At 42.9% G+C, this 27382-nt stretch overlaps 1 protein-coding gene across 1 annotated transcript in view; it reads left to right on the top strand.

The window, feature by feature from the left end:
- The window catches only part of pth2ra (parathyroid hormone 2 receptor a), a 29262-nt gene extending 2760 nt beyond the window's left edge, over nucleotides 1-26502 (top strand). The window contains exons 5-17 of the mRNA XM_076161959.1: nucleotides 4896-5128; nucleotides 9262-9367; nucleotides 10619-10729; nucleotides 10931-11052; nucleotides 12372-12469; nucleotides 13953-14136; nucleotides 15625-15778; nucleotides 19021-19081; nucleotides 19763-19829; nucleotides 21832-21926; nucleotides 22863-23001; nucleotides 24566-24607; nucleotides 25844-26502. Of these exons, the coding sequence (XP_076018074.1) occupies nucleotides 5048-5128; nucleotides 9262-9367; nucleotides 10619-10729; nucleotides 10931-11052; nucleotides 12372-12469; nucleotides 13953-14136; nucleotides 15625-15778; nucleotides 19021-19081; nucleotides 19763-19829; nucleotides 21832-21926; nucleotides 22863-23001; nucleotides 24566-24607; nucleotides 25844-26227 (1644 nt within the window). The 5' untranslated portion in view covers nucleotides 4896-5047 and the 3' untranslated portion in view covers nucleotides 26228-26502. The remainder of the gene's footprint in view (nucleotides 1-4895; nucleotides 5129-9261; nucleotides 9368-10618; nucleotides 10730-10930; nucleotides 11053-12371; nucleotides 12470-13952; nucleotides 14137-15624; nucleotides 15779-19020; nucleotides 19082-19762; nucleotides 19830-21831; nucleotides 21927-22862; nucleotides 23002-24565; nucleotides 24608-25843) is intronic.
- The last annotated feature ends 880 nt before the right edge of the window (nucleotides 26503-27382 follow it).

The raw sequence follows: 27382 nt of genomic DNA, 5'->3' as shown, positions 1-27382 counted from the left end.
TATGTATTTTGTTAAACTGTAACCTTCCTCCTGCCTTTAGGCAACAACTGATCCAGAATTTTCTCCATATGGCCCAAAATTATTTTAACACCAAAGATTTGCTGCTGAAAAAGTCTTTTTTAACTCACCAGTTGTTTTTTATCTTCTAGCCTTTTTGAGACCATAATGAATCCCTACGTCTCTCATCCTACTTCTCACAGTTCAATCCGTCCAGTCATTGTCTGCCTTCACACTGACTTGGCACGTGTTGTTTATTAACAATCGGTAGCTTCAAATGATTTGAGCTTTAGCTGTCACTCAAACTGATTGATTCTTTCAGGTACAAAAAACATTCAAACATTTAGGCCTTTAGGCTTCAAAATGTCAGGCACCTGCTCAGCATTCGGTAAAGGTTTCATCGTTTGCAACCACAGCACTTTTACGTCAGGAAATACATTTGTTATTATTATTATTACTATTATTATTCATGTGCTGGCGAGGACAGATGGAGGTGTCAATCCCCAAGCTCATTTTAGGTTAGCTCTCGCAATAATTACAATTCTTTCACTTCCCAGTAATTGTTATCCGAGGTTACATGGGGAAAGCAAGAAGTAAAAGGAAGTAAAAAATGTAAAAGCTCTGAAAAGCGAGAGCAAAGGTGAACAATTTGTGCAAAAAGAGAATCAAACTCTGCTCCCTAATTAAAGTAACGCGGAGATGAGAGAAGCAGAGTGACGGATGCGTTTCGTGCTTCTGTCTGTAGTACTTTACCAAATAAAGAAAAGAGAAAGTGCAATAGATAAAAAAGATATTAGTCGTTCAAACGTATTCCTGTTCAATCTGAGTTGATTTCACCAACAAGAGCAGGTTAGAGCATTGAAAGCTTTTGGCAGCTGCTCATTTTCAGTTTGACACACAAATTCAGGATTCATGGCCTAACTCTAACAACTAGCAAATGGATGGGGTCTGCTCTAGTTTAGCTCATATTAACAAAATAGAATTCAATTAACATAATACAAAATTCCATTAAGTTATAAATTTATGCTATCTTGAAAAACATTTTGAAACATTCTCAAAAGATTCCGAGAAAACACAACGACAAAGAAATCATTGATTCTTAAAATGTCCAAATCCTCAACCACATCTGCCCCAGATTACATCAGCTGGGAAACCGCCCTCAGGGTTGAGTTCTTTATTTATTTATTAATAGAATGGCATGGATAACATTGGCTATGTTTCCACAATGACAGATTGTTAAATATATCAAGGCATTGTTGTTTTACTGAAACAATGTTTGGTCCTTTCAGTAATTGAGGTTGAGGCCTCTGTGATAAATGATTGGGAGCATTCTGCGTATCGGAAATTGAATTTGCAGCGAGTCTACAGAACATGTCGGACATATTAAGTCCCAAATGTCCCTCTGGGAACCTTTGATAGAATAGCATTGTAAATAAACAGTGAATCTAACCAAAGACCAGCCTTCATTTAGACAAAGAGTGGACCGCAACTCTCCCCACTTATCAACCTCATAACTGAGTGGGAGGCAGCATGTGGTGGTCTAATGCATACTAGGCTCACAAAACGGTCAAACGCACCCACATAATTAAAAGGCAAGGCAAAGGCAATTTCATTTTGCACCGTGTAAAGCTTATTCAAAAGGCTCCCGTAAAGGCTTGACATAAGAATGGCAGATTACACAGCAGCAAAGAGTTTAGAGGAAGCTTAAAAGTCAGAAGTTATAAAAGAGATCAAACACCAGAGCAAGTGAAGGTGTGTAAATGTGTCCCGGAGGTGTCAGCGAGCGATGCGCTCCACTCTCTAGGTGTTAGTGAGGACTTGTTAGACCTGTGAAGACACCATGACAGCAGCAAGTTCTTGCTTTACTTTAAGGCGATAGCAGGTTGCTTTTGTACCGATCTTTATGTGGCTGTTAAGTTATCTGACAAATAACAAGTGTCTTGGTCATCTGTAGATAGCTACGAATGGATTTCACTTAAAAGAGCAAGAAAGGCAATAGAGACTAACTTTCCATATGACAGCTGTTTGCACTGGTATACAGAATGAAACAAAGTGTCTACCCCACCTCCTTTCATACCCTAGACAGTTGCCTAGTCACAAGTCACTAGTTACTCCCCCTGTATTAAGAATTTGGTAGAATCCCATCAGTAGGACCCACAGAGACAAACAATCTTTCACATATGGTTGGTTTACTTCATGATGTACTTCAAATCACAACTGAGGATCTGTTGGCCTTTGCCTCGTCAAGGCTGCTCGTTCGTTCATTCACTGGCAGCGTTTTGCTCGTTGCTTTGATGAAAATGTGAAGAGCGCTTTCAGCCGAGTTCCACTGTTTTTACATGCATAGGCAGCCGTGCAAACACAAACTTAAACAGCCGCGTATAAACAGACAATAACTCATCCACATACTGGATTATGTTCATCTTGTTATGATAGCAACAAGAGCCTCATTAGCATAAGTGGAGTCAAGTACTTTGAGACACCTGACTGCAGCAACACTTGGATGAGCGAACGGATGAGCTTACTTGTGAGTCACAGGGGGCTCATTTAGAACGAGCTGAGCCTGTGCTGATGACTGCTGCACATTGTTCACCGATTACTGCTTGCGGCTGCCACGAGAAGTAATAATTCCATCAATGAAGCTTTCAGTATTCACAGCCACGTGTCTCGCTGTTCATTGGTTCAGAGGCATTGTGGATCAGCGTGCTCAGCTCCACCTAGCAGGTTTTCAAATGTGTCCATCTGTTTGTCAGGAGGAAATCTCCAAGTAGTAACGGCGTGAGTTGCAACCCCAAGTGAAGGAGTTGAAGTATCTCAGGGTCTTGACCATGAGAGAGGGTAGGATGGAGGCCAGTTGCAAATTGGTGCAGCTTCTGTCGTGCAGACCAATTGAACAATTTTATTTGCATAGCCCAATGTTGCATAGAATGTTTCAACATCAGGAAAATTCCCGAAGCTCTCTAGGAAGACATGGAAAAGCCAAGATGGCAGAAGGAGCCACCGAGCCCCGTCCTCCCTCAGGGGAAGAAGCTCTCTATAGTTGAGACAGCTCAGCCTAGTGGATTACCATGTTGTCAAAAGGTTTTGTGCCATGGGAGCTATGTGTATGTAAATGGCCCCAACTCTTACCTTTGGGAGTTCATAATTTACTTTATTAGCTGTGGCTTCACAGGAAACATTTCAATTGTTTTGACATTCTCTATTCAAAGTCACAATACTGATCCTTTGCTTCAGACCTGTTAAATGGCTGTAAAGTGTTAATTTTAGAGCAATTACATGCTGGGTTAATTTTGGAACACAAATTTCAATTTTAAATAACCTTTCCTGGCATAAGCGCTAAATCCATTTCATCATTATGGAGTAAGGAGAGCAGCAAAAGGCTTTCTGTCTGTTTCAGCTACAGGCTTTTGGTTTAGCAAACATAATTGCTTCAGCAAACCAGGGAGTTTGTTTTTTATCTGTTCTTGGTAAAAATGTATGAATGTAATTTGTACAAAGAATAGATGTACCTGCTCAAATTACAGCCTGATTGGAGTGCAGGAACACACTTATATTCTCGCATTTGTAAGCTGTCAAAATTCTCAACTAAGTTGTCCTATTATCCCCCCCACACACACATCAGTTATGAAGGGGAGGAGGGAAAATAATCTTCTCCACAATTCCAATCTAATATCAGAGCCACACACAAGTCGGTCCAATCCTGAACACGCATGATGAGCCTCAGGTTAGTAACTTTAACTTATATGTTCTTGTGTTCAGTGTGTTGATAGTTAAATTGAATGTGCTCAGTGCATTTTACTAGGATCTCATAAATAAGGCTCAATATACAACACATAACTACACCCTGGTATCAAAGACAATGTGCAAGCAAAACACATACAGAGCCACATCTGAAGGTCTACAACCAAAGCACATAAACCACATCAGAACACACTCTCACAGCACGCGCCACACTGCCAACAGAGAAAAGACATTGTTAATGCCGCAACACACAGGCACGAGCCGCTAGAGAGGCACTCTGCTGCACCTCTAAGACGGTAGAAAAGGAACGTGCACCACATAATTGATTCAACTGCCGTGCAGAGCAAAGACAGTAGAAGAGATTCTACAGTGTTATCACAATGGTTGTCATGGCGCTGTATGCAAGTACAGACAATACCGTATAATTTCTACAAATTTGGGTTAGAGGTCTTCTTAGCGTAACCTTTTAGATTTCTTACTAAAGTGAAAGGATGACAGAGATGAGCCATGACAATCTGTTCAAGTAAGGAAGTGAAATGCTTGAATATGTTATGATTACTTCAGGATTTTACAGGCCGACACTCATCAACGCTCGCTGTAATTAACCAGAGGAGCTGAGTGGGCAGAAGAGGACACTTATTGGCAGAGGCATGAAATCAATAGGCGCACCAATGGGAGAAGGAGTGAAGTTACAGAATGTCACTGCCTCTCTAAACAGCATCTCAGCTTCAATAAAGCTTCTGATCCAAAAATATTTAGGTCAATAATCTCAAATTAATACACCAATCTCACCCAGATAGATTTTTAACGCATCAGCTGCTTACTGTTTGTATTTGAGAGAGAGAGAGAGAGAGAGAGAGAGAGAGAGAGAGAGATCCACGGGGTGGCGACACGCTCCCTGTTGTTTCTTAACTCACTCCATCCTCTTGAGGCATCAGTGCTCAGAGCTTCCTCCTCCTGGTGGAATGTGGCCCCTGCGTCCCTCCTCGACCCGCGGGTCCGCCTGGTTCCTTCATCGGATGCCCGCCTGCAGGATCACACGCTGAACATCCATCACACGGTGCCAGAGCTCAGACACACCGAGGAGAGGGGAGGGAAACTGCACAACTGCTGCCATTAAGGAGGGAATCATTCATTTTTCCTCATTTTTCTTTTAGGAGTACAACTTTGTGATGGATGATGTGAGTGTGAGTGGGACCAACTTTTACATATTGTGATGCGGATGCGCCGACAGCAACCGCGGAACCTTCATCATTTACAGTGAAGATGAAGTTAGAGTTTAGTACCTGAGCTCCAGCGCGCAGGGACGATGGGCAGAGGAATGTGGAACTCGATCTTATGGAAATTGCTCCTGAACTTTTTCCTGTGCTGGACTTCGATTGACGCACAGGTAAGAAATCCTCGTTTTAAATCAAATTGAATCGAGCATTGATGACAGAAACAAAATTAAAACATGGGACAGCTTAGCCCATAATATGTTGAATAAATGAACATTTATTCCCATGGATGTTCATATATAATGTACATCTCCATGGTGACAATCAGATGAAATACTAATCAGGACTAGGAGTAATGTCGGATAACAATGGCAGCAGTGGTCCAGCTGATTACCCACACATGTGTTCTTCCTTCAATCAAACCATCCAGACCATGAGCAGGTGCCTTTCTTCTTCCTCCTCAGAATGTTGCAGCATATGTTGATGCATTTACACGTGCTGGGTTGTAAATCAAATGAATTAGCCGCCTACTCAAAAACAATTTCTACTTCATGGTTACTATGGAGACACACATCTGGATATCCTAAGAAAAGATCTTGCAATTACCTGTTGTGTTCCACTTACTGTGACTCACAGAAATTAGGGTTGAATAAACAACCTTATGTTGTCACTTAGTAGTCAACAACAAGGTTTGTGCCACATATGAGGAAATATGAGTCTCACAAAGTAAACAAATATAAAGAAACCTAATGGCTAAATAAGCCACCAAACGTAAAATAAAGTATGATACTATGTTCACTGGAAACAGAGGCTTGATTTACCTGGAGAGGTAAAATACAGATTCACTCCAGTGCCAGTCCATGAAGTGGTTCTGTGTAGTCCAACACAACACCTCACATAATTGCTACTCTCATGCTGCTTTTTTGTTGGCACTGTGTGAGAGAGGCGATGACTCAACTCTGTGGCAATAGACTGACACCAGATCACCTCTGCAATGCTTTCACACTGCAACATTATGATACTTGGTGAACTTTTTTCCTTATATTTTTTCCTCTATTTTGTCATTCAGATAACATTTAATGCACTAATTAATTCTGTAGGGAACAAGTAAATGAAATACATAGGCCACTCATTGCTTTGCATTATATACGGAGGAAAATGTAACACAAAACAATAACAAAGGTTCATTTAGTTTGTTGTGTCCTCCGCTGACATGCAGGCTCTTGACCTGTCCACTGAGGGCTGCTGGTAGCTTTGAATGACTTCGATGTGTTCTGGTTCATGAATTAGAGCTCCGACAGCAGGCGGGTGATTGACATCTGGAGGCAGTTTGTGCTTTTGTTTCACCTCTTTTGCACTTCTCCAGTCATCTATAATTCAGGCCACATCCAGAAGTCAATCACCTGCATGCTGTTGGACTTGTGCTGATGTAATTAATGCACAGCACGGTCAGCAGTTTTGTTCAGATTCAGTCTACCGCTCACTCAGCTTTGCCTGACCACAAAAGGAACCAGGCCTTTTTTTAACCACACTCCCTTTGAATAGATCCTCCAGGTTTGTCCATCAAACAGAAATGTATTTTTTTGGCTGAACTGTGCTCCTGTGACTTATTCATTCGCCCTCAGTGAAACAAGCAGGGCTGGTTTGTTTACTTTATGTACTGGAGTGCAGTTCAGCCATTTATGGAGGCAGGAAGCTGTAAAGATTGAAAACATTCTTTGACATATGTCTGTTGTTGTGTGACCTTCAAAACGACTTTGTAGTTTTCTTTTTTGGTGAAATGGAGTGGGAAGGAGTTTATGAGTCAAACATGAAGTACTGATTACACTTGCAAGTTGCAGCAAAAAAGAGTATTGTTTATATTTTTTCAATATCTTTCCCTTTACTTTGAAAGCTCTTGTTTCCTTCTTGTTTTGTCGTCTCATTTTCCCTTTGTTTCCGTTGCTTTACTTCCTTCCCTTGCGTTACCTGATTGTTCCCACCTGTGTAATTGTCCTCACCTGTTCTCCATTGTCATCTTTCTTGTGAGTGTTCAGTCTGTGTCTTTCCCTCACTTCTTCCTCTGACAGTAACTTACAGGCTTACTCTATAGTTAGGCTGATAGCAAGTAGAATATAAAAGATATGAATGAAAGTACAGTCAATGTTAATTGATTGATTTGTAAGAATGATTTCAGTGGAGGAGCTGATGAGGAGCTTCATTCAGTAGAGGAAGAGGGTGATGGTGTCATTGTGAAAGTAAACAGGAGATGGCTGATGACATGCCTGCGTTCAAACATAATGAATATGATTAGTGAGATGTTTTGTGATGCAAAACTGAAACATTGTATGTTGTGAAGTTATGTTGAACATTTTCTAAGGAACAAAACTTGAGGTTGATGTCGACAGAGTAATGCAAACCTGTAAGTCCTGAAGGCTTTGTCTGATTGGCCCTTCAATTATGTGACTTATCTGTTATCTATGTTACACACCAACAGGCTTGGTTAGACACACACCCAACGAGAACAGAGCCTTTTTGGTTGGGGCCTTTAAAGAGACGGCACCTAAAACGGACAAATTTTACTCACTGTGCTCGGCGGTGCTACAGAAAGGGAGAGACGAAATGGAATAATGCGTGTTTGGACTTTGAAGCATCGTGAAGGATTTAAAGTGTATAGAAGATGACTAATTTCACCATAGAATACTTAAAATATGGTGTAATACCAAGCCACAGTTGAGGAAATAGCTGCAATGGATTTTTTTGTTCAACTGCCAAATATATTGGATCTCTCAATATCACTTATAACTGAATGTGGGCTTCACACCAGTGAGTCAATGTAGGAGGAAGAGACAGATTCTACAGTGAACCCATGAAAGACTTGTTCGGGGGGGTTTGACGGTTATTATTGATCTGTTCATTGACGTGACATTAAGAATATGTAGGTGTATGGGTCACCAAAGATGCACTTCATCAAAACATTGACAAAAGACTCCCCACACTCCAATAACACCCTCTTCAGAAGTGCTCCGAGTAGCTCTATGCTGCTCCTGAGAAGATTTCTTTCCCTAACCTCTAAACCAACCGGGGATATCGGAGAGTGCAAGGCTTCTCAGTGAAGAACAATCATTCAACTAGCAGGGACCCGGCGAGAGACTCAAATTCCGTTTCTTGCAATTTCAAAACATGATTATTTGTGGGCCTTCAGGGCACAAATGCAATGAGAAATGACCAGGCTTTTCCAGTGAATGAGACACCTTGTGAAAAGTGGTTTTCCAGGTAATTGAACATCAAAGCAGTGGGGGGTCTGGTAGGAGTGAGTCCATCATTATATGACAGAGGCAGTTATTTTGATGGCTGTTGTGGATTTAATCAAGCTAATCTTCCACCCTACTGCTCTGGCTTGGCCCCTCTGACGTCTCACTTCAAGGACCTGGAAGCTGTCTTGCTTTTGATGATGCATGTCAGCTTTGAAGAGTTCTAGACAGTAAAGTGGAACATACAGTTGTTAGCAGAGTTGAGTTTGGAATATTGGTATATTTTTCTATTCATTTTTTGATGTTCTTCAAATTACTTTACCGAGTCCAAATTATACAGAAATGTAGTAAACAACCTTCAATAAGAAAAAAAAAGTTTTCAATTTCAGGAGATATTTCAATAGTTAATCCTAAAGCAGACCGGAAGGACTAAGAGTCTTTGGACTTGTGTGTGCAGACTGTCTACAGCAGGCTATTAGATCTCTCTCCTGTGTGAGGAGATGAAAGAGTAATTGCAGCAGATATCGCCAAAACATATGAGGGAACCGGAGCTAGAATACAGGATAATACAATGATTTTCTGTGGACAGATGGCCACAGAAAATGAGTCGTGATTGCCAGCTGACCTTTGTGACAGAAGTAATTATCTCTCACATCTAATGCGTGAGATGCATGTGTAAAATTTGCATGGTGCCTATTTCCACGGATTACCAATGTCTAGTAGGTTTCCGACTCCATCTAACAGCTCACATGTTCATTTATGTCGCTCCGATCACACTTCCACGACACGTGACGTCAGTGAATCACATGTGCAAAAACATGCAAATGACACACAGAAGTTGGAATGGGACTCACTAATGATAAGCAACTTGGACTAGTAAGTCACGTTTTTAGTTTTCTTCAGCAGATAATTCAAAGTAAGAGGGAAGCAAAATAACTTTTCGATTCCTAAAATGTTCTATCCTGAGCTATTGGCTGTGCCTCCTGTACAAATGTCCCCGAAAGCCATTTTCAGGTGGCAGTGGGTGATTATGGAGTGTGGACACAGCTGATCTTGTTTGTTGCACTCTACAGATGGGGTCTGATGATGCCATGTCAGCACAGGAGCAGATGTACATCCTTTATGAAATCAAACTGCAGTGCCACCAGAACCTTTCCAACAGAGACCCGGAGACCACAGGTACAAAACACAGAACGGAACTCATAAATGTGCAAATGTTGGATGAGCATTGCTATGGAAATACATATCCGGTGTGAAATGATGTCATCAGTGGGGGAAATCAGGCAGTCACATATTCTCTTCGTATGAACCTAATGGCCTGTATGAAGGTACAGCCATTTAGAAGCATTTAGAGTCATTATCAAAACTGCCAGATTTAGAATATCATGTATTGCATCTAGTTAAACCGTTATTATATGAATGTATGAGTCATCAGGATCATCAGATGGATCCAACGAGCTCCAACAGTCCGAAAGCTTCCATCCTTAAACATTACAAGCAAAATTAGATTGCACTCACCATAATCATAGTAAGTAAGTAACAGTTTTAAATTATGCATCTTAAATGATGTGATTAATTGATTTCTTCAGGCATGTGGACGTAATCTGAGTAAGACGCCTCTGCATGGAATCCAATTACGTCTTACTCACATTTTTCTGCCACAGTATACTGTGAATGTAAATGTACTGAGTGTGACCCAGCATGCTAAAACACCCACACTGCCAGCGCTGCTCTCCTCATGCTACCATGAAACCATGTGTACATGCATCCAGTCACCACCCACACAATGAACACAAGCCAAGGCAAATGTATACAAACGTCTTAAGCGGTTACCAAACACCAGGTAACCAACTCAAGGGTTCAATTGGCTTTGAACTCTTTAAAAGGAGTTAATAGTGGAAGAAGGCCTTGAGAGATTGGCCCAGTTTGATGTTTTGAGTTTGAGTTATAAAGAAAGACATTTTCAGAACACTCAAGAAAGTATAATGTCTTTTTCTACCTTATGTAATTTTGCTCTCCTACCTTTCCCCACAGATGGCCTTTGGGATTGAAATTTCTATTCAGTTTCTTGAAGTTATGCTGTGATTTATAAAATAATAATATTGCAGAGAAGCAATGATTCACTTAAAAAAAGAAAAAGAAAATCATTTTGTGGGCGGACACAGCAGAGAGGAGACGCATCAATAATCAGCTCAGGTTCTGTTTACACTTTTGAACCTGTATGATTTCCCAAACAGCAGATGCACAGAGAGACTTTCTAGACGGTCGATGATCCCGATGCCCCATGTTGGTTGTTCCTCGCTGATCACCTCAGGGCCAGTAGCTCCTTCACCCAGCGGCAGTTTTCCGAGCTAAATGACCACTGGGTTGTTATGTAAATATAGAAATGTGTGACAAGTGTGTGTTGTCTTTCTGTCCTCCTCGTTCCAGATGACATGTGCCCTCCAGACTGGGATGGCCTCATTTGTTGGCCCCAAGGCTCCCCTGGGCTGGTCACCAAGATTCCCTGTCCCTTCTACATTTATGACTTCAATCACAAAGGTCAACAGTTGTTTTGAAGAGTTTGATTTGATTGGAATGCACATAAAGAATCTCAAATACTTCACCATCAAACATGAAGGAATCTCTGAACAGTAACAAATAGGGCCCATACTTAATAGCAATATGACATTTATCATGGTTAATTGTTTCCTACCTTGTGTCCTAAGTATGTGTGCTTGTCCACTCTTCTTTTGTCAACAGGCCACGCTTACAGGAAGTGCGACTTCAACGGTTCCTGGGTGTTTGTGGACAGCTGGAACAAGACGTGGAGCAACTACTCAGAGTGCCTACGCTTCCTGGAGCACAGCGACCAGGAAGGGAGAGTGAGTATAGGTCCATGATGTTCAAGCAGCGGCTGATCCAATTAACACACACATGAAACAAACTAATTATGCTAAGCAGTAAGGCAAACATACATGGATAAACAGGACATGTAAACACATGGATGACTGGCATGTGTAAGCTGTTGGCTCTCATAATCCCTCAGGTGACCTGATATGGAAAGTGACTCATGTGTGTGCTGGTGTTTGTGAATTCAGAATGAAATGAGGCGAAGAGGCAGGAGGTGTGAGTCTTTATTAAAGTTCAGGTTGTGCGGGCTTTGCTGCTCATCCAAGTGCCGCCTCCAGTTTTGAGTCAGTTTTGAGTCAGTCCTTCTGAGAGTCGTTCACACCTTTTGGCCCAGAGGGTTCCTTGGGTTACACTGGCACACAGCGGTCATAAGGGAGTCTGCACCTCTCTGCCCTGGCGCATCTCCATTCTCCTCCATTCTAAACCACTCCAATGACTCATTCAACCCGGGTGCCCATGATGGGACCGCCTCTCAGAGGATCACTGAGTCAGAACTGGAGAAGCTACTTTGGTACGAGGTGAAGCTACTTCTGCTAAATGATAAGTACTGCTTAGTTGGTGGCACACACATTTAAATTCACTGCAAAAAATAGTTTATCCAAAGATATATTGGGGCTGTAATTTCCTAATCTTATGTGTAAGAATTAATTAATAAGGATTAATTCTCCTCACTGAGTCTGACAGACAGATTTCAGTCAGGTTTGATGGTGAGAGCTTATGAATCTCTTTTTATGTTTCAATTGAAAAAACCTTTTGTGTCATAGCAACAGTTGCTATGACACATAAGAAAGATGGTTCAAATATGCTGGGTGCACTGCAGCAGATGTTTTTGTCTTATTCTACTGTCCAAAGTGAGAGCAGGAGCACTGAAATGCCTTCTGTGGGGAAGATGGCGTTATTGTTCAGCAGCTGTGATTCACTGTTGTGTTCTATGGCTTTGTTATGAATTTTGTTCATGGAGTGGCTGGAGATAGAGCTAGAGCACTTTACTACATCACCTTCTCTAAAACACTACCACCCCTCAGCACTGAAGCACTCCCCATTCATTTTTGTTGTGTGCCAGTGACTGTTTGCCCTTTGCCATCTGAATACTTGGTCAATACCATGAGAAACAAATGTATTATTTGTTGTGTTAGTGCGGTTTATTTAGAAAAGTATGCAAAGTTACAAATATTGTGTCACTTATCTTAGTTATAGTCAAAGAAGAGAGAAGACTACAGGAAGAAACAGCAAATATTCAGTCCTATTCTTCACAAAATCATTTCAATATTGTTTCTGTCTGTGCACACAGCAACACTTCTTTGAGCGACTGTATGTGATGTATACAATCGGCTACGCAGTGTCCTTCAGCTCTCTGCTAGTGGCCATCTTCATCATCGGGTACTTCAGGTAAGACGTGGACTTCTCTGACGGTTTGACTCGGAGCTAAAATGCAATATTCAATTGATTTGTTGAATGGTGCAACAACAACAACAACAACATACAAGTTATTCAGACTACTGCGGGTAAACACACTTGAGAGAAGAACAAAGAACAAACTGAGAGAGAGAGAGAGAGGGAGAGAGAGAGAGAGAGAGAGCTGTGACATGTTGTATTAGAAAGAAGAAAGTATTGCAAAGAACACATAGATGGGCAAACTGACAAACGTGCCAGAAAGAAAAATGAAATGAAAGAGAGATTTATTCATCTATTATTCAAATCTTTTGACTGAAATCTACCCTTTCAACATGCATTACCAGAAGCAAGACGTTTTCTGCTTTGTCAAACAATGCAAATGTGAGAGCAGTTCTGAAAAAAACAACAACCAATGTGAATGAATGAGTCAATGAAACAACACGCCGCTGCAGAGTGGAGTTCCTGCTGAGCTATAAGCAGAGCAGGGTATGTAGAATGTCAGACTAATTAAGCACCGGAGACGCGAAAGGTAGCAAACAAGTCCACAACAAAATGAAGGTGAACACTGAATGCACAGTGCGTGTGTGTAGGTGTGTAGCTGTGTGTGTTCCACTGAAGCACACTTAAATAGACGGACTTAATGTCAAATTTGCACCTTCATTATCATTAACCAGATATATCACCTAGAGGAGGAATGCAGGTGGGAACGATGCCACAGCCCTGCAGGGGATAGAGTCACTCAGTAAGGATATTATGGTACGACCATCATAGATACAGCTCAATCTTTAGTACCATTTTAATCCTGTTCATGGTTGTGATGCATGTAAAATAATACACACTTATCCTCTCAAACTCTTTTCCCCTCTTGTGCTATTATTATTAAATTCCAAATAATGATAAACATCAAGAAATATGAATAAAACCATTTATCTCAAACCACAACACTCTCTAGATATTCAGTTATTAAAGATGAAAAATTGTAACTGTCACGAGGCTTTGAGATGCTTCATGCTTCATGCTTCAGGGAAATAAAATGAAACCGCAATAAAGTTCATGCAAGGTGGATAAACGGTCGTGATTGGAATGTGATGGTCAGCGGCAAATGCAATACGTGCAGTTGGGTCACGTTCAGTCGATCGAATCCATCTGTCTCCCTGCCTCGTCTTCCTGTCTCTGCTTGTTTTCACTCATAAAGTTGTTTTAATAAGGGGGCGTGGACGTGTGACCAAACACTGCCACTGTCACAAATCTAAGACCAAAAGTCTCACATTTTAACGGCTATAATCGACGCCAACTCTTTCACCCTAGGCCAACAAATCGACCTTAGAGAAATTGTGAACATGTCGTTTAGTCAATTAAGATAGGCCCTCCTCTTGTCGCCCTGCAGAAAGCCCCTAAGCATGTCTGAACCATTCCTAGGCAATTACTTGTGAATTCAATTAATATGTGAAACAACAATGAGGTGTTGTCACTGCAGGCGTCTTCACTGCACCAGGAACTACATCCACATGCACCTGTTTGTGTCCTTCATGTTGCGAGCCGTCAGCATCTTTGTGAAAGACAAAGTCGTCTACAGCTCGGCCGGACTTCAAGATTTTGACCATGTGCTGCTGGACAATTTCAAAACCGTTACCATGGCGCCGCTGGACAAGTCTCAGTATGTGAGTACAAAGTGTACCTAATTCCCTTTCTCCCTCTCTACAGTTTTGAGTTTGGTTTTAGTAGGAAGGCTGGAAAAAGAGTCACTTAAATCATCCAATGACCGAGCAGGATTCATTTATGTTTGACAATGAATACTTCAAGCAGCAGTCTGTGATTTTGGCGGTTGTGGGTTAGATTGGCGAAAAATCTGGTTGACTCCCTCCTTCCTATTGCGGTCCGGCATCACAGCTCCTCCCACCTGAGAACATGAGACATGATTGACAGTAGAGGTAGTGGCTCCCCTTGTGGTAAGTGGTGGTATTTTGGGGGCTCAAAGATTTTTCCTAAATCAAACCAGATCAGTATGAGGCGCTACAGAGACACACACAGAGCACTCAGAGCATTCATGTCAACACGTGATGATTTCGGCAAATTTAAGAAAATCCTGTAAAGTTAAAAAGTAACTTTTGGAGTAGGTCTGCTGGCATTTGAATTCAAAGAATCTCCATTCTCAGCTCAAAAGGAAAGTGCACCAGTTACATCCCGTCGCTTGAATCAATTTGAAGTGCTTGCAGTGTATCTACAAAGACCACCTGCCGCTCTTCCCTCAGCCGGTTCTGCTTCTTGGTCATTATACTGCATCTAGGTGTCTAGGTGTGCAGGGTGGAAAGGTGGAACATTTATTGGAAAGTTAACAAGCAGATCTCACACACGCTCACACACTCGCACTCAGGCTATTTAGAGTTTCCACTTCAGCCAAACCTGCACAACTTTGTGTCTCCCCATGTTCAAGTGGTCGTTCTACAGACAAATGTTCCTTCCTCTATTCTGGAGTCTGGGCGGACCACCGAAGTCAAGCCAGGACATCGTTGCACACTTACCCTTTTTCCTCCACTTCTGTCGGCACACACATTCCCCTCTTACAGTCACAGTCACAGCACATGTGTAGTAGTTGGTGCTTTTAGGTGCGAACCTGTGAAAATATTGGATCCTTGCGTTTATGTGAACATGGAACTGTTAAGTCTATAAACAGGCCTAATCTCCCAACTGTACAGCGACAACCTCCACACCTAACGCCAGGACTTAATCCTCCTGTTACAGCCATTAACACTTATTCACAAGAGTGCTCCATGATACTTTACCTCCTTTCCTTGTGCTGCACCGCCTGTGTAAGCTGCTGAGGGTAAAAGCATCAGCAAAGTGAAATGCAACATGGCGAGTATTAAGATCTTTTCCATTACAAGACGGACGATAAGTGAAAGACCTGGACTAATGACCATTTAGAAAAACAGCCATTCATTCATCATCGTCCAGTCAGCAGCGTAGATGAGGTCCATGTCAGTGTTCAGCTCAGTGTTTAACCAAGCTGGTGGAGGAGTGAGTTCTTAATGGTTTTGCTCATATTTAATGCATATGTCCATATTTCTTTACTAATGCAGACATTATGCAGTGTTGTCAGAAGCAGCTGTTTGTGGATCTGACTAAACCTGTTTATGTTTCATCACCAGATCGGCTGTAAGGTGACGGTGCTGCTGTTCATTTATTTTCTTTCCACCAACTACTACTGGATCCTGGTGGAAGGCCTCTACCTCCACAGCCTCATCTTCATGGCCTTCAGATCAGACTCCAAGTACCTCTGGGGACTCACTCTCATTGGATGGGGTATGTCGAAGAAAACATGTCATCTCGCCTCATTAGTGTACATCATGATGATGTCAACACAAATGATCAAGAACAGTTCATTAACAACACAAAGCTCAGCCTTCCTATTTTTTCCCATACACTCAAAATGGTGAAGGACCAGGTGTGTGGGACGTGTTTCTGGTTTTGTGAGCCATCATTAAGTTTGATATTTTGAAATGCTATTCCTAAGGGTCTCTACATGAAGCGTCTACGCTCTGCATGTCTCACACACACACACACACACACACATACGCGCACGCACGCACGCACGCACGCACGCACACACACACACACACACACACACACACACACACACACACACACACACACACACACACACACACACACACAGAATGCGACACTTTAAAGCTGTGAGTTCCTGTAAGTTCCCAAACTTTCACATGATTTTAAATTCTGATGTTTTGCTGGACGCATGAACCACAACAACAACTGCACACATCTCTGCTACAATCACACTCTGCTGTAGGTTACCTTTTGTTTGAACACACTTTATTCTAACATCTCCACAGTCCCCCTGTGCTTGTATTCAGAATAGAAAGAATATTCTCTGAGCAAATGAAAACCCGTCTCACAGGCGATGATATGAACTCTTTGTAAATGCGTAACTCCTTTAAAAACACTTTGAATTGGGATTATGTTTGAACAGGGCGATACAAATAAAGTTACCTTGCCTTCATAGCGTGATCATTTAAAGTCATTGTAGTTGTGGCTGGCAGGATGACCTACAGTACCCGGCTTCAGGTGGGCACTGAACCATCTCCTGTAATCTTCCACACACTTTCCCTTACGTAAAGTGTCCTTCCATCCTCAGTGCTGGTAAATAAAAGGCCTAATAGAACACAAACTCGAAGGCCATGACTCCCCGAGGCTGTAATGGAACCCACATCCGTGCACAAGTACGTGCAGTCCTGATATGCTTTTACCTTCCTCCTATAAGCCATGTAAACGATATTAAAAGGTCAATCCTACCGCCGCTGTTTCTCGTGCTGCTCTCATTTGAATAATGTTTAGTAAAACAGAGGCGTGATCTTTTCCCTTTGCTCTAACAGGTCAGACACAACACATGACTCACTCCCTAATTGAATGTTAACCTGCACCCAGACATGCTTCATCTTCGCCCCTCCAGTTTTTAAACTCCCATCGGGCTGGTGGCTGTGCTCTAGAATCACCATGACAACAGACTAAGCTCAAGTTAAAGTGTAATGGCTCAACAGAGAGTATTTTGGTCTAACTAATTGGATTCTTTAAACCTTGTGACGGGTGCAGGTCTAGTCAGTATAATTTCCGAGCCCAAATCAGGCGACATGATGAAAGGCTGGATGTATTTCATGAATAACAGATGATTTAGGGGTCATTGTTCAGTCCCTGACAATGTTTTAGAGCTTCTATCTATATCCTGTTCACATAATAGTGTCCTGTGCCATAACCACCTCCCAAAACCTTCTCCAATCTTGAGTTTCAGACATAATAAGCTCCATGACGAGAAGTTAAAATGAGATTTTGCCCATAGTTCCCTTCAGGACTCTGGAGCTGTTGCACCTGGTCACAAACAACAGCATATGGAATGAAAGGTTATTCATTCGCCCATTGGCTCCTAACTGATGACTTAACCAGCCAGGGGATATTTTGGCCTATTCTGACTTAAGGGAGGCATTATAAATTGAAGAATCTGAAGAATGTGTTCACCTGTCTGTTCTTTCATGGTTCCTTTGATAAGCACAGAGCCTTTATGTCTGTGAGAACTTTGAAAATAGAAAAAATGCATGAATCCCACTCTGTATAAAAAGTCAACCTACATCACTTGGAGTGTTAATACCAGGATGCATGTCTGCTCTTCTGACTGGAGTGACAGTGAAAGGGTGCGTACACCTGTAATGCCATGCTCAGCTAGGCAATGATCCAATGACTTCAAACCGTTTAGCATTTTCTGACCTTTGTGAGAGGCATTTACATCTTCCTTGCACATTAATGAACTGAGATAAATCGGTGAAATCAAATGAAACTAACAACTGCCAACTCGGTTTAAAGAAAAAACCAAACCGTGCACCAGTGAGACGTAATGCTTCCTTATGTTAAGAAAACTGCAGCGTTTGCTCTGTTGGGCTCTGTTGGGCTCTTGTTCACTCAGCCATCTTCTCCAACAGCTGGGAATTGTTTCATGCTGAAATTCTGTTCATTTAGAAGAATGCAGCTTGCTAAGTAGTTCAGGCACACAACTCAAATTCCCCTGATACGCTCACACATTAAGCTCTACCTACTCTGCATCCTATGTCTCTGCTCTGTCTAACTGCTGTGGCACCTCTCACCTGGAATCCACGTACACCAGAGTTATGCTTGATGTGCATTATGCATATGAGGATGAGTGAAGGCTGCTCCCCGTCTCCTGTAATCATTTGAAAGGTTGTGCACAGACTCATAAGTAAGGTTAGGTTCTCCTCGCAGCCTGTCTAAGCACTTTGCTCAGACTCTAACAGCTTTATTCAAGTCAAAGCTCCTGCATCAACCCATCAACCTTTGAGGCAAATGACAAACACTTGGTTTGACAGAAAGGCAGATCATTACAACCAGCCGGTTGTGGGGATGTTGGCAGATATTGGCGGACTATTTCCAAAGAAATGTCCCTGTCCGGTTTCTCTCAGGGGACCATCATCATCATCATCATCATCATCATTATCATCACTCTCTGTGTCCTCGTCACTCCTACATGTGCTGAGCTTGGTCTCCGCTGTGTCAGAGCTTTGACACCAAATATAACGCTCTAATAATATAATTACATATAATTACAGTCATATGCTCATGGTTGAATGGTTTCTCTGCCTGAAAGTAAGAAGAAGTTAGAAAGGCCTGAAGTCATAAAGCGCCTGAAGAAAATTTGAGGAGAATTGATGGGGTTTGATCAGGATTTTTCTGAAAATATTCAAGATATGAACACCACAAGTCAAAGTAATAATGTCCTGAATATTGGGAACGTTTGATGTTTGCATGGTGTCTGTAGGTTGAAGTATGCAGAAGGAGTTGAGTGCCAAAACGGAAACAATGTGATTGCTTCCCTTCCACAAGCAGACAAGACAGGAGCGCCACAGCAGCTACAGATCTGCTGAACACACTGGGAATGTCTCCTGACGTTGTGACACGGGTTTGAAAAGTTAATTGGAATCTCAAGTCCACCGCGTTCTCTCTCGTCTCCCGTGTAATTTCAGGTGTTCCCGCTCTTTTTGTGGCAGCTTGGGCCGTTGTCAGGGCGACGCTGGCGGATGCAAGGTGAGACCATCACTGATGATACGGTTACACATCACAAGAGTCAAATGATAACACATTTGTGAACCTGTGAGAGGTTTGGAAGGCACTGATAAGTAACCATGGTGACATTTAACTCGCCGGTTAAGTGCAATTAAAGATGCAAGCTGGAATGTATATGAAATGTATTCCGAGCCGGCTCTCCTATCCCCCCAGGAAAGATCTCCATCCCCAATACCCATCTGTAGGAAAAGCGTGTGCTGAGTGATAAATTTGAACTCAATCAAAACATGTGCGGCTGACGAGGCGAGCTTGTATCCGTCAGTCACAGCTGGTGATGGCCAGACAAGAACATTCCTATATTCCCCGCTATTTTTCCTTTTCACCACTCTGCACCCCCCTGGGGAGAGCAAGCCAGGGAGTGAAAGAAGTGAACTCAAATCACTGGCCCTCATGTTTAACCCTCTGTCTCTCTGTCTCTCTGTCCGCCTGTCTGTCTTTTCTTCTTCTCCTCTTCACATATCCTTCTCTCTCCCATTTCAGCGTCGGTCTGAATCACTCAACAGAGACTCAAACTTTTTACCTGCAATTCTGTTTCAAACTTTGAGCCTTGGGTTTTCCTGTTCTGCTCTGCTCTGTCCTCTCCTCTCCTCTCCTCTCCTCTCCTCTCCTCTCCTCTCCTCTCCTCTCCTCTTTCTACTGCAGGTGTTGGGAGTTAAGTGCAGGTGATATTAAGTGGATCTACCAGGTCCCCATCCTGACAGCTATCGGGGTAATTGTGTGTGTAATTGTGTTCGTCTAATGGCCTCCACACTTTGCTGAGAATATTGTTTACGGGGGTTGGCATTTGCAGAGGATGCCTTTCATTGCATTGACAATGAGCTTCAACACAGGAAAACAATGAAACATTGCACTTGAAACAGAAGGACCTATGTGAGGCCATCTGTCAGGCTCTTACTTGAGACCTTAGACTCTCTTAGCTGCTTGGAAACAGGGGGGAAACAGAGCCAGCAGCAAGTGTTTTCAGAGAGCGATGCAAAGGGCACAACAGCCAACAGCGTTAATGAGGAGCTGCTGTAATTCTATGTGTGCAATCAAAGAAGAAAGCAGTCGAAGTGCTTGAAGGGTGCATAAATAAGCCCTCTAATGTTCTGTGCACATGCATACATTACATACATTCACACTCTCACGTCACGCCTCTGCTGGGCCTCATTTGTATTTAAATGCGATGTAAGGAAACGCAGAAGGGTTTCTTGCCAATCCAGGGAATGAGAACAAATAAGTTCTTTCTCTCTCCACCTCCCTCTCTCTCTCTCTCTCTCTACCTCTCTCTCTCTCTCTCTACCTCTCTCTCTCTCTCTCTCTCTCTCTCTCTCTCTCTCTCTCTCTCTCTCTTCCTCTTCCTCCTAGCTAAAAATGGATTGATTTCTCCCCCCTTAGCAAATGTCAAGGGTTTCCTTAAGTAACAGAGTGCTGTGTCTCTTCTCTCTGCCAGCCTGCCACCTGCCTGCATCAGAGGGGAAATATTGAGACGCGAAAAACAAAAAAAGGAATATGCAAATGATGCTTTGCTGTGACGTCCATTTCCCCAGCTGCTCTGAGATTATCACCTAACTGCTGTGAACTCTTCAAAGAAAATTATCTTTGCTTATGAAAGAGCGTAGATAACACATGCAAGCAAGAAGTGTGCGGACCTTCACACACAGAGGTTATGTGGCTCTAGGACCAAAGTCACTTATCTCAAAAACACAAACATCTTAACACAGTAGCAGCAACTCCTCTGCCTGTGGGTAGCAAAGTCAATACCTCATCAGCAGCACACTACAGAAATAACATAAGCTCCAAGTTTAGCTCCCAAATGAAACTTCTCTGGTGATTAATTACCTCTTTTATTTTTCTCTCACCATCTTTGTAAACTGTAAAGTATAGGTTTGACTGAAAACTTAAATGAAGTATATTTTCTAATCCTGCTGACTTTCCTCCGCCTCTGCAACGGCTCTGCATCTGGTTTGTTGACTTCTCTAATGAAACGTTGGAGCACAGTTTCACAGCTTCTTCCATTTGATGCCAAAGCTAAACTTCACACCGCTGCATTGTGAGACTTTGCACTCCCGACTCCTCCGCCGTCTCCTTCCTAACAATCATCCACAGGGTGTCCAACCGCCGGCGAACGCACGAGGCAGTTATGACACGAGAGGAGCCCTGCAATTAACTCTCTATCTAGATGTCGGTGGTGTGAATAGTGACATCACACGTGCTCTGTGTGCCGTGAGATTACAGTCATTTTTAGAACGCTCTGCAGTCGATGCTGGCTGTGTGTGTTCAGACTGTAAATGCTGCATCTTTTTGTTGCCGGTTCCTGCTACACGCATGCCGAGATAGTTCCCAGTGATGACAAAAGCAGGAAAGGATGATGGATGGATTATGGTTCAGTGAGCATGATTGAACTGTTAGTTGATCCGGTTCGTGTTTTGTCATCAGTATGTATTCATCAGAGCAGTGTTTTCTATGCATATGTGCTTATATGTGTGTAAAGAGAGGCTTTGGATTTGAATTGAGTCATGCAAAGAGCAAACCCACCAAGTTACAAATCGTGTGCAAATTTCCGGCCCTAGTTGTTTTTCTATCCTCATTAAAAGTGAACACATATGTGGATTAACTTCAGCCCCAATTTGCCTTTTCCTCAAACGACTCATTCAGTGTCTCTGGGGCGTAGATTTGGCAGAAATGCTCTCACACTTTGGGCTCATTTATTTTCTTTTCTTCTTTCTCAGCTCAACTTTGTGCTCTTTGTGAACATCGTGCGAGTGTTGGCCACCAAAATCCGCGAGACAAACGCGGGGAGATACGACACCAGGAAACAGTACAGGTTTGTGTGGCTTGAGCGGTGATGCTGCTGCCTCTGCCTTTTGAAAGAAACACTAATAATGGCCAGCTGTTTTCTTCTTGATAGACAACCACCACCATTTTCTGAGCGACTACCTATATTACATTTTTTAAACACCCGTGTCTACTAGGAGGCAGTAGTCGAGTGGGTAGAGCTTCTGCTTAAGAAGCGGAGGGTTGCTCGTTCAGGTCCCTGCCGAGGTGCCCCTGAGCAAGGCACCGAACACTCAATTGCTCCCCCCTCTGCGAAGGGTGGTAATATAATGTAATGTAAGTCGCTTTGGATAAAAGCGTCTGCCAAATGATCGTAATGTAATGTAATGTACTACTTTAACAACAGTGGTTACAACATTCTTTCCTCAGTGTGTGGACAGCAGCTATGGATAGAACACACACACACACCTGTCCTCAGGCATACTAAATGGACTGTATGTAGTGCAAACCCCAAACCACATAGTGTCATTGTAATTAATTTCACTTTAATATAAGATAAATGTCCTATAAATGTCCTACCCTGCATGAGATCACAACACACACACACGGCTGTAGGGCTTGTATATGTGCGATCATTATTCTCCACCATTATTCTCCTCCGCTGCCGCTGTCATTAAATGTGTCATGAAAATTGTTGTAATTGCAGTGTGTTTGCTCAGAATAGCCGGGGTTTGAATGTTTTGTGTGTCAGTGAGAGAATATGGGAGTGGGCAGTTGCAGTCAAACCAACTTCGTTCTAACAGCTGACACCTAGATAAGCTGAGAGCTGGCAGGAGGTTGATTAGTTATACAGTTTCGTCAGTTGTCTTTGATTTTTCCAAGCTTTTATATTTTGTTGAAAGTAAGAATGTCATCATATTAAGCTCAAAGTCCAGGGCCGCCTTTCATTTCTACTTTTTCATTCCCAGTTTGGTCTCGTCCGTAGGAAACTGGCAAAGTCCACTCTGGTGCTGGTGCTGGTGTTTGGCGTCCACTACATCGTCTTTGTGGGGATGCCTCACACAGTGAAGGGGCCCAGCTGGGAGATCCGCATGTACTGCGAGCTGTTCTTCAACTCCTTCCAGGTACGTTCGCTCTTCTTTCAATGAGACAGACGCGTCCAATTCGCTTCATCCTCTTTCAAATTGCGCAAGAGCTGTTGTTTTTACTTCCCCCACTTGTGGTCCCAAGAAAAAGAGCAAATATAATTCTGAGGATCCTGAAGCAATCCTTGCTGGAGGGAAGAAAGATTGGAAACACTCAAAAGTTCATACATTCCAATGGTGATGGTTATGCAGCCTGCTAGGCAAGTCAAGTTTATTTGTAGAGCGCAGGGTCTCATATGATTCATCAAAGGCTCTTATGGATGCACAGAACAAATAGCTCCCGTCAGCACAAAGGTCTCAAAGAAGACAAGATCCCTACAAAGGAAAACCTTTAAAATATATTACTTCAAAGAGCGATGCCATCTCCTCAAAGGGATATGTGAGCAACAATGAATGAACTACAAAGAGACAAAAGAGATGTAACCAAACAGGAAAATAGGATAAATACCACACTTGGTTCAGCAAGAGAGTCTTAAGGCCACAGTGAGAGAGAGAGAGAGAGAGAGAGAGAGAGAGAGAGAGAGAGAGAGAGAGAGAGAGAGAGAGAGAGAGAGAGAGAGAGAGAGAGAGAGAGAGAGAGAGAGAGAGAGAGAGAGAGAGAGAGAGAGAGAGAGAGAGAGAGAGAGAGAGAGAGACTTAAGACAACACATAGATGCGTATTGTATAATACACTTGAGTCCTGATCCATGGAAATAGTTCTTCTACCCTAGGGCAACTTTCATGCAAAGCAGAGGCTTAAGTGAGCGCCGTGTGAAAGCAATTGACCGATCACATCCTTGTTGTTGGATCACAGGTGGGGGCAAGACTTGATCTCATTTAATAGAGTCAACACTGTTTAACTCTATTTAATTAGACACAGTGCCAACACGGCCATCATCATCATCATCTCCATCATCATCATCATCATCACCATCATCATCATCATCATCATCATCATCATCATCATCATCACCATCATCATCACCATCATCATCATCACCATCATCATCATCTCCATCATCATCACCATCATCACCATCATCACCATCATCACACTTGTTTTGTGTTGCTCAGCTCGACATTTAATTGGCAAAAATGTCCATTTTAGCAGTAACATGAAAATGAGTTTAATTTCTGATTGTCACACTGCCAAGATCATCATTATTTGACGGTAATTACTCTGACTGACAGCCAGTGAAACAGTTTGATGGCGGGATGACCAAACTCATTAAAAAATAGGAAGTAAGTAAGATAGAAATAATTTAGGTTGGTATAACAAAATAAATCTTTGTTGGAAATGTTTGGTGTATTAGTTTGACACACACACACAGATACAGACACACAGACACACACACACCATCACATATTCCCGTCACCCATCACCTTCAGACATCAGTCTTTTCCCGGCACAGAATGTGAAATGGAAGACATTCTCTTGTTGTTAGATAAGCTGGAAGACAATTTTGACTTGACATTGCATGACATGTCCATGACATTCGGACAAAAGAAAAGAAAATAAGACGGGAGTTCACATCTCATTCTCCAACCTCTTCTTCTTTCTCAGGGCTTCTTTGTGTCCATTATCTATTGCTACTGCAACGGAGAGGTGAGTGCAGAGTCTTATCGAACTGAAATGACCTAGTGTACTTTCTGACGGTGCCTGAGCTCCACTCACATTATAAAGTTTTAGATCTGTTTGTGTGTTTTTGGTAAGATGTTCAAGCGCATACTAAGATGCAAACACATCCTCAAGAGGAAGACCGTAGGCGTCGCTTCATTTCAATGACTGAGGAGGTAAAGAGGCAGGGGTTGAGTTCAAGCAACCGTCTGCCAAACTGGGTGGTGCTGTTGCGGCGTGGCTGCGGAGCATCTGCAGTGCATTTCCTCCATCATTTACCTTCGTGGATGCACGTCAGGGATCAGACTAGAACTGAAGCTGTAACTAATGCACAGAGTCTGTATGTAGAGGCGTGTGCGTTCTGCGTCCTTTCACACACCCTGTTATTATCTCTCCATCTGTTATCTGTTCTATGCAGAGATAATAACCCCCCCCCCCCCCATCATCGTCCTGCCTGTTCGCTGTGTGTCAGGTTGATTGTTTCCTGTGCAATGTTCCTTTTGTCTTATTGAGGCCTGGTGGTGTCACGTTTGGAGAAACAGCTGATTTCGTCATTGAATTAATCAAATTTATTCAACCCTTTATGAAAGAGGAAGAAGGATTTAACATGAATTGAACATGTATTGTCGTTATTATAGGGAACTACAGGTTCACATAGATATCAAAGAGATGAACAGTCAAGACGAAGATGAAAGGATTAATATTCCTCTTGTGTAGGATGGTGTAAATATTCATCGTCTTAGCCTTCATCCCTCCATGTCTCCTAAACTCTGCCCCCTCTGTCTCCACTAATTTGATTCTAATGTAATTACCACAATTGCTGTTCGACCCAGTGCGCCCACCCCATCAGTGTGTGTGTGTGTGTGTGTGTGTGTGTGTGTGTGTGTGTGTGTGTGTGTGTGTGTGTGTGTGTTCGTTGTGCTTTCAGGAGTTTGCATATTAATAAAAAAACAAGAAAAATATGCAAACAAAGAAAAATGCAGTGATCAGGAATTCTGTGTGTGTACAGTATGTTGATATTGCTGCAGCTCATCAGACTGCAGTTGGAGGAGCGGATCATTAGCCAGCACAAAGATTCAGCTTGACATTTTCGCATTATTAAAACAAAAAACTGATTATATGAAGGAATCTATACCCACAAACGGCTTCACATAGTTCAGAGTATCTGCACCCACTGCTTGTTGTTGTGGACGTCCATCTCTTTCTCTTGTCTGCTTGGGACAGGTCCAGGCAGAGATCAAGAAAACATGGACGCGGTGGAACTCGTCCTTTGACTGGGAGGGCCCGGTGGTGTGCGGCCGTTACCACTACGGCTCTGTCGTGGTCGGCTTCAACAACAACAGCACCAGCAGCCATTCCCACCTGGCGGCGGCCGGCCTCTCCACCCGCTCCACCACGCTCAACACCAGCCGTGCTGACCGGAGCGCAGGCGCCCCTCTGGTCCTGCACGCCACGCTCCCTGGTTATGTGATCAGTAACTCAGACCCGTCGATACCAGAAGGACCGGATGACAGCGGCCCCAAGCAGGTGGACGATATCTGCTTGAATGAAACTCTGCCCGTTTGCAGTAACAGCGCCACAGCTGTGGAGGAAGAGGAGACGCTGTAGTGTGAAGGAGGAGTACAAACACAAAGGAGTTTATGAAAACATCCAGCGTGTTTCAATTGTATGTCGTTCAAACCCCAGTTCAAGCTGCAGTCTGTGGGACTGTGGAGTAGGTGGAATTACAGACTGGATTTGATTGGATCCCCTTGCGGTAAATGGAGGTACTGTTTGTTTTTGGCTCTAATCCGAGTCCACTAGGAGGCATGAGGATGTGAGGAGGATTCCAGTAAATCCTTCAAAAGAGGCTGAGAGACTGTAAAATGTGTTTTCACGCGATAAAATCATTTTCTCAGAAGGTTTTCGAGAAGGTTTCCCGGATATTGGCAGGTTTTGCAGCCACAACCTGAACATAGCTCCAAGTATCAGCCTGTCGTCATGGCAAAACAGCAGGAATTTAATGGGATTTTAGATTCTTTTGCCACAAATCTTTGTTGAGGATCACTTGTGTGAGAGCACTGGCTCTGTTCACAGCATCGGCTCCTGGCCACCACTAAATGGAACGGAGCCGTTGTGAATTTCATTGTGCTTTTCCTGCCTCCTTAAATGTCCCCAGTGAAAACGCTGTCTTTGTGAAACGACATGCATTTGATGAATACCCCCTTTTTCTCTGCCTGCAGCCGTCAAAGGAGCTTGAACAGAGTGGTTCAAGTTTGTTATGCAGTTGCGATTTAAGTGTCGCAATCTTCTGGTGGCCACAACAGCTGTTTTTGTTGTAAATACCATTCCATGATGTGAGCAGCTTTCTCCTCTGAGTGCGGTGTGTTAATGGAACAGCCGTATGAAATGAAGACAGAATTGAACCCCATGGTGACTCCATTGTTGATGATCAGTTATTGTATTGGCCCTGAAGGCTCTCTGTTAGTGGCTGCTTTTAAAGGTGTTTGTCTGCTCTGCATGTCTGTGCATTCGGTCTGGAGTTTGTCACAGGAGCAGCTTGAAGCTTTGAAGAGTGTGTGTCTTTGATCTCCTCAGGTCATGTGTCTGTTTGTCTGTCTCTTCTTCCCCCAGCTGTCCCCTGTCCGCCTTCTTTCTCTGTTCACTGCTGATAAAGTCGATTGCAAAGTTGAAAATATCAGTTGCTTTATGTCTTTTGTTGTGAAGTCACCAGAACGGTCGGTCAGAACGTTTGGGTTTGATTTTTTCACAAATCTTCAACTA

Source organism: Genypterus blacodes, unplaced genomic scaffold, assembly GCF_046128005.1.
Source record: "Genypterus blacodes isolate CSIRO-AG114 ecotype Tasmania unplaced genomic scaffold, CSIRO-AGI_Gbla_v1 ptg000118l_1, whole genome shotgun sequence".
Classification (NCBI taxonomy): Eukaryota; Metazoa; Chordata; class Actinopteri; order Ophidiiformes; family Ophidiidae; genus Genypterus; species Genypterus blacodes.
Note: the sequence above shows the minus strand (reverse complement) of the source record. Positions and strands in the feature narration are given on the sequence as shown.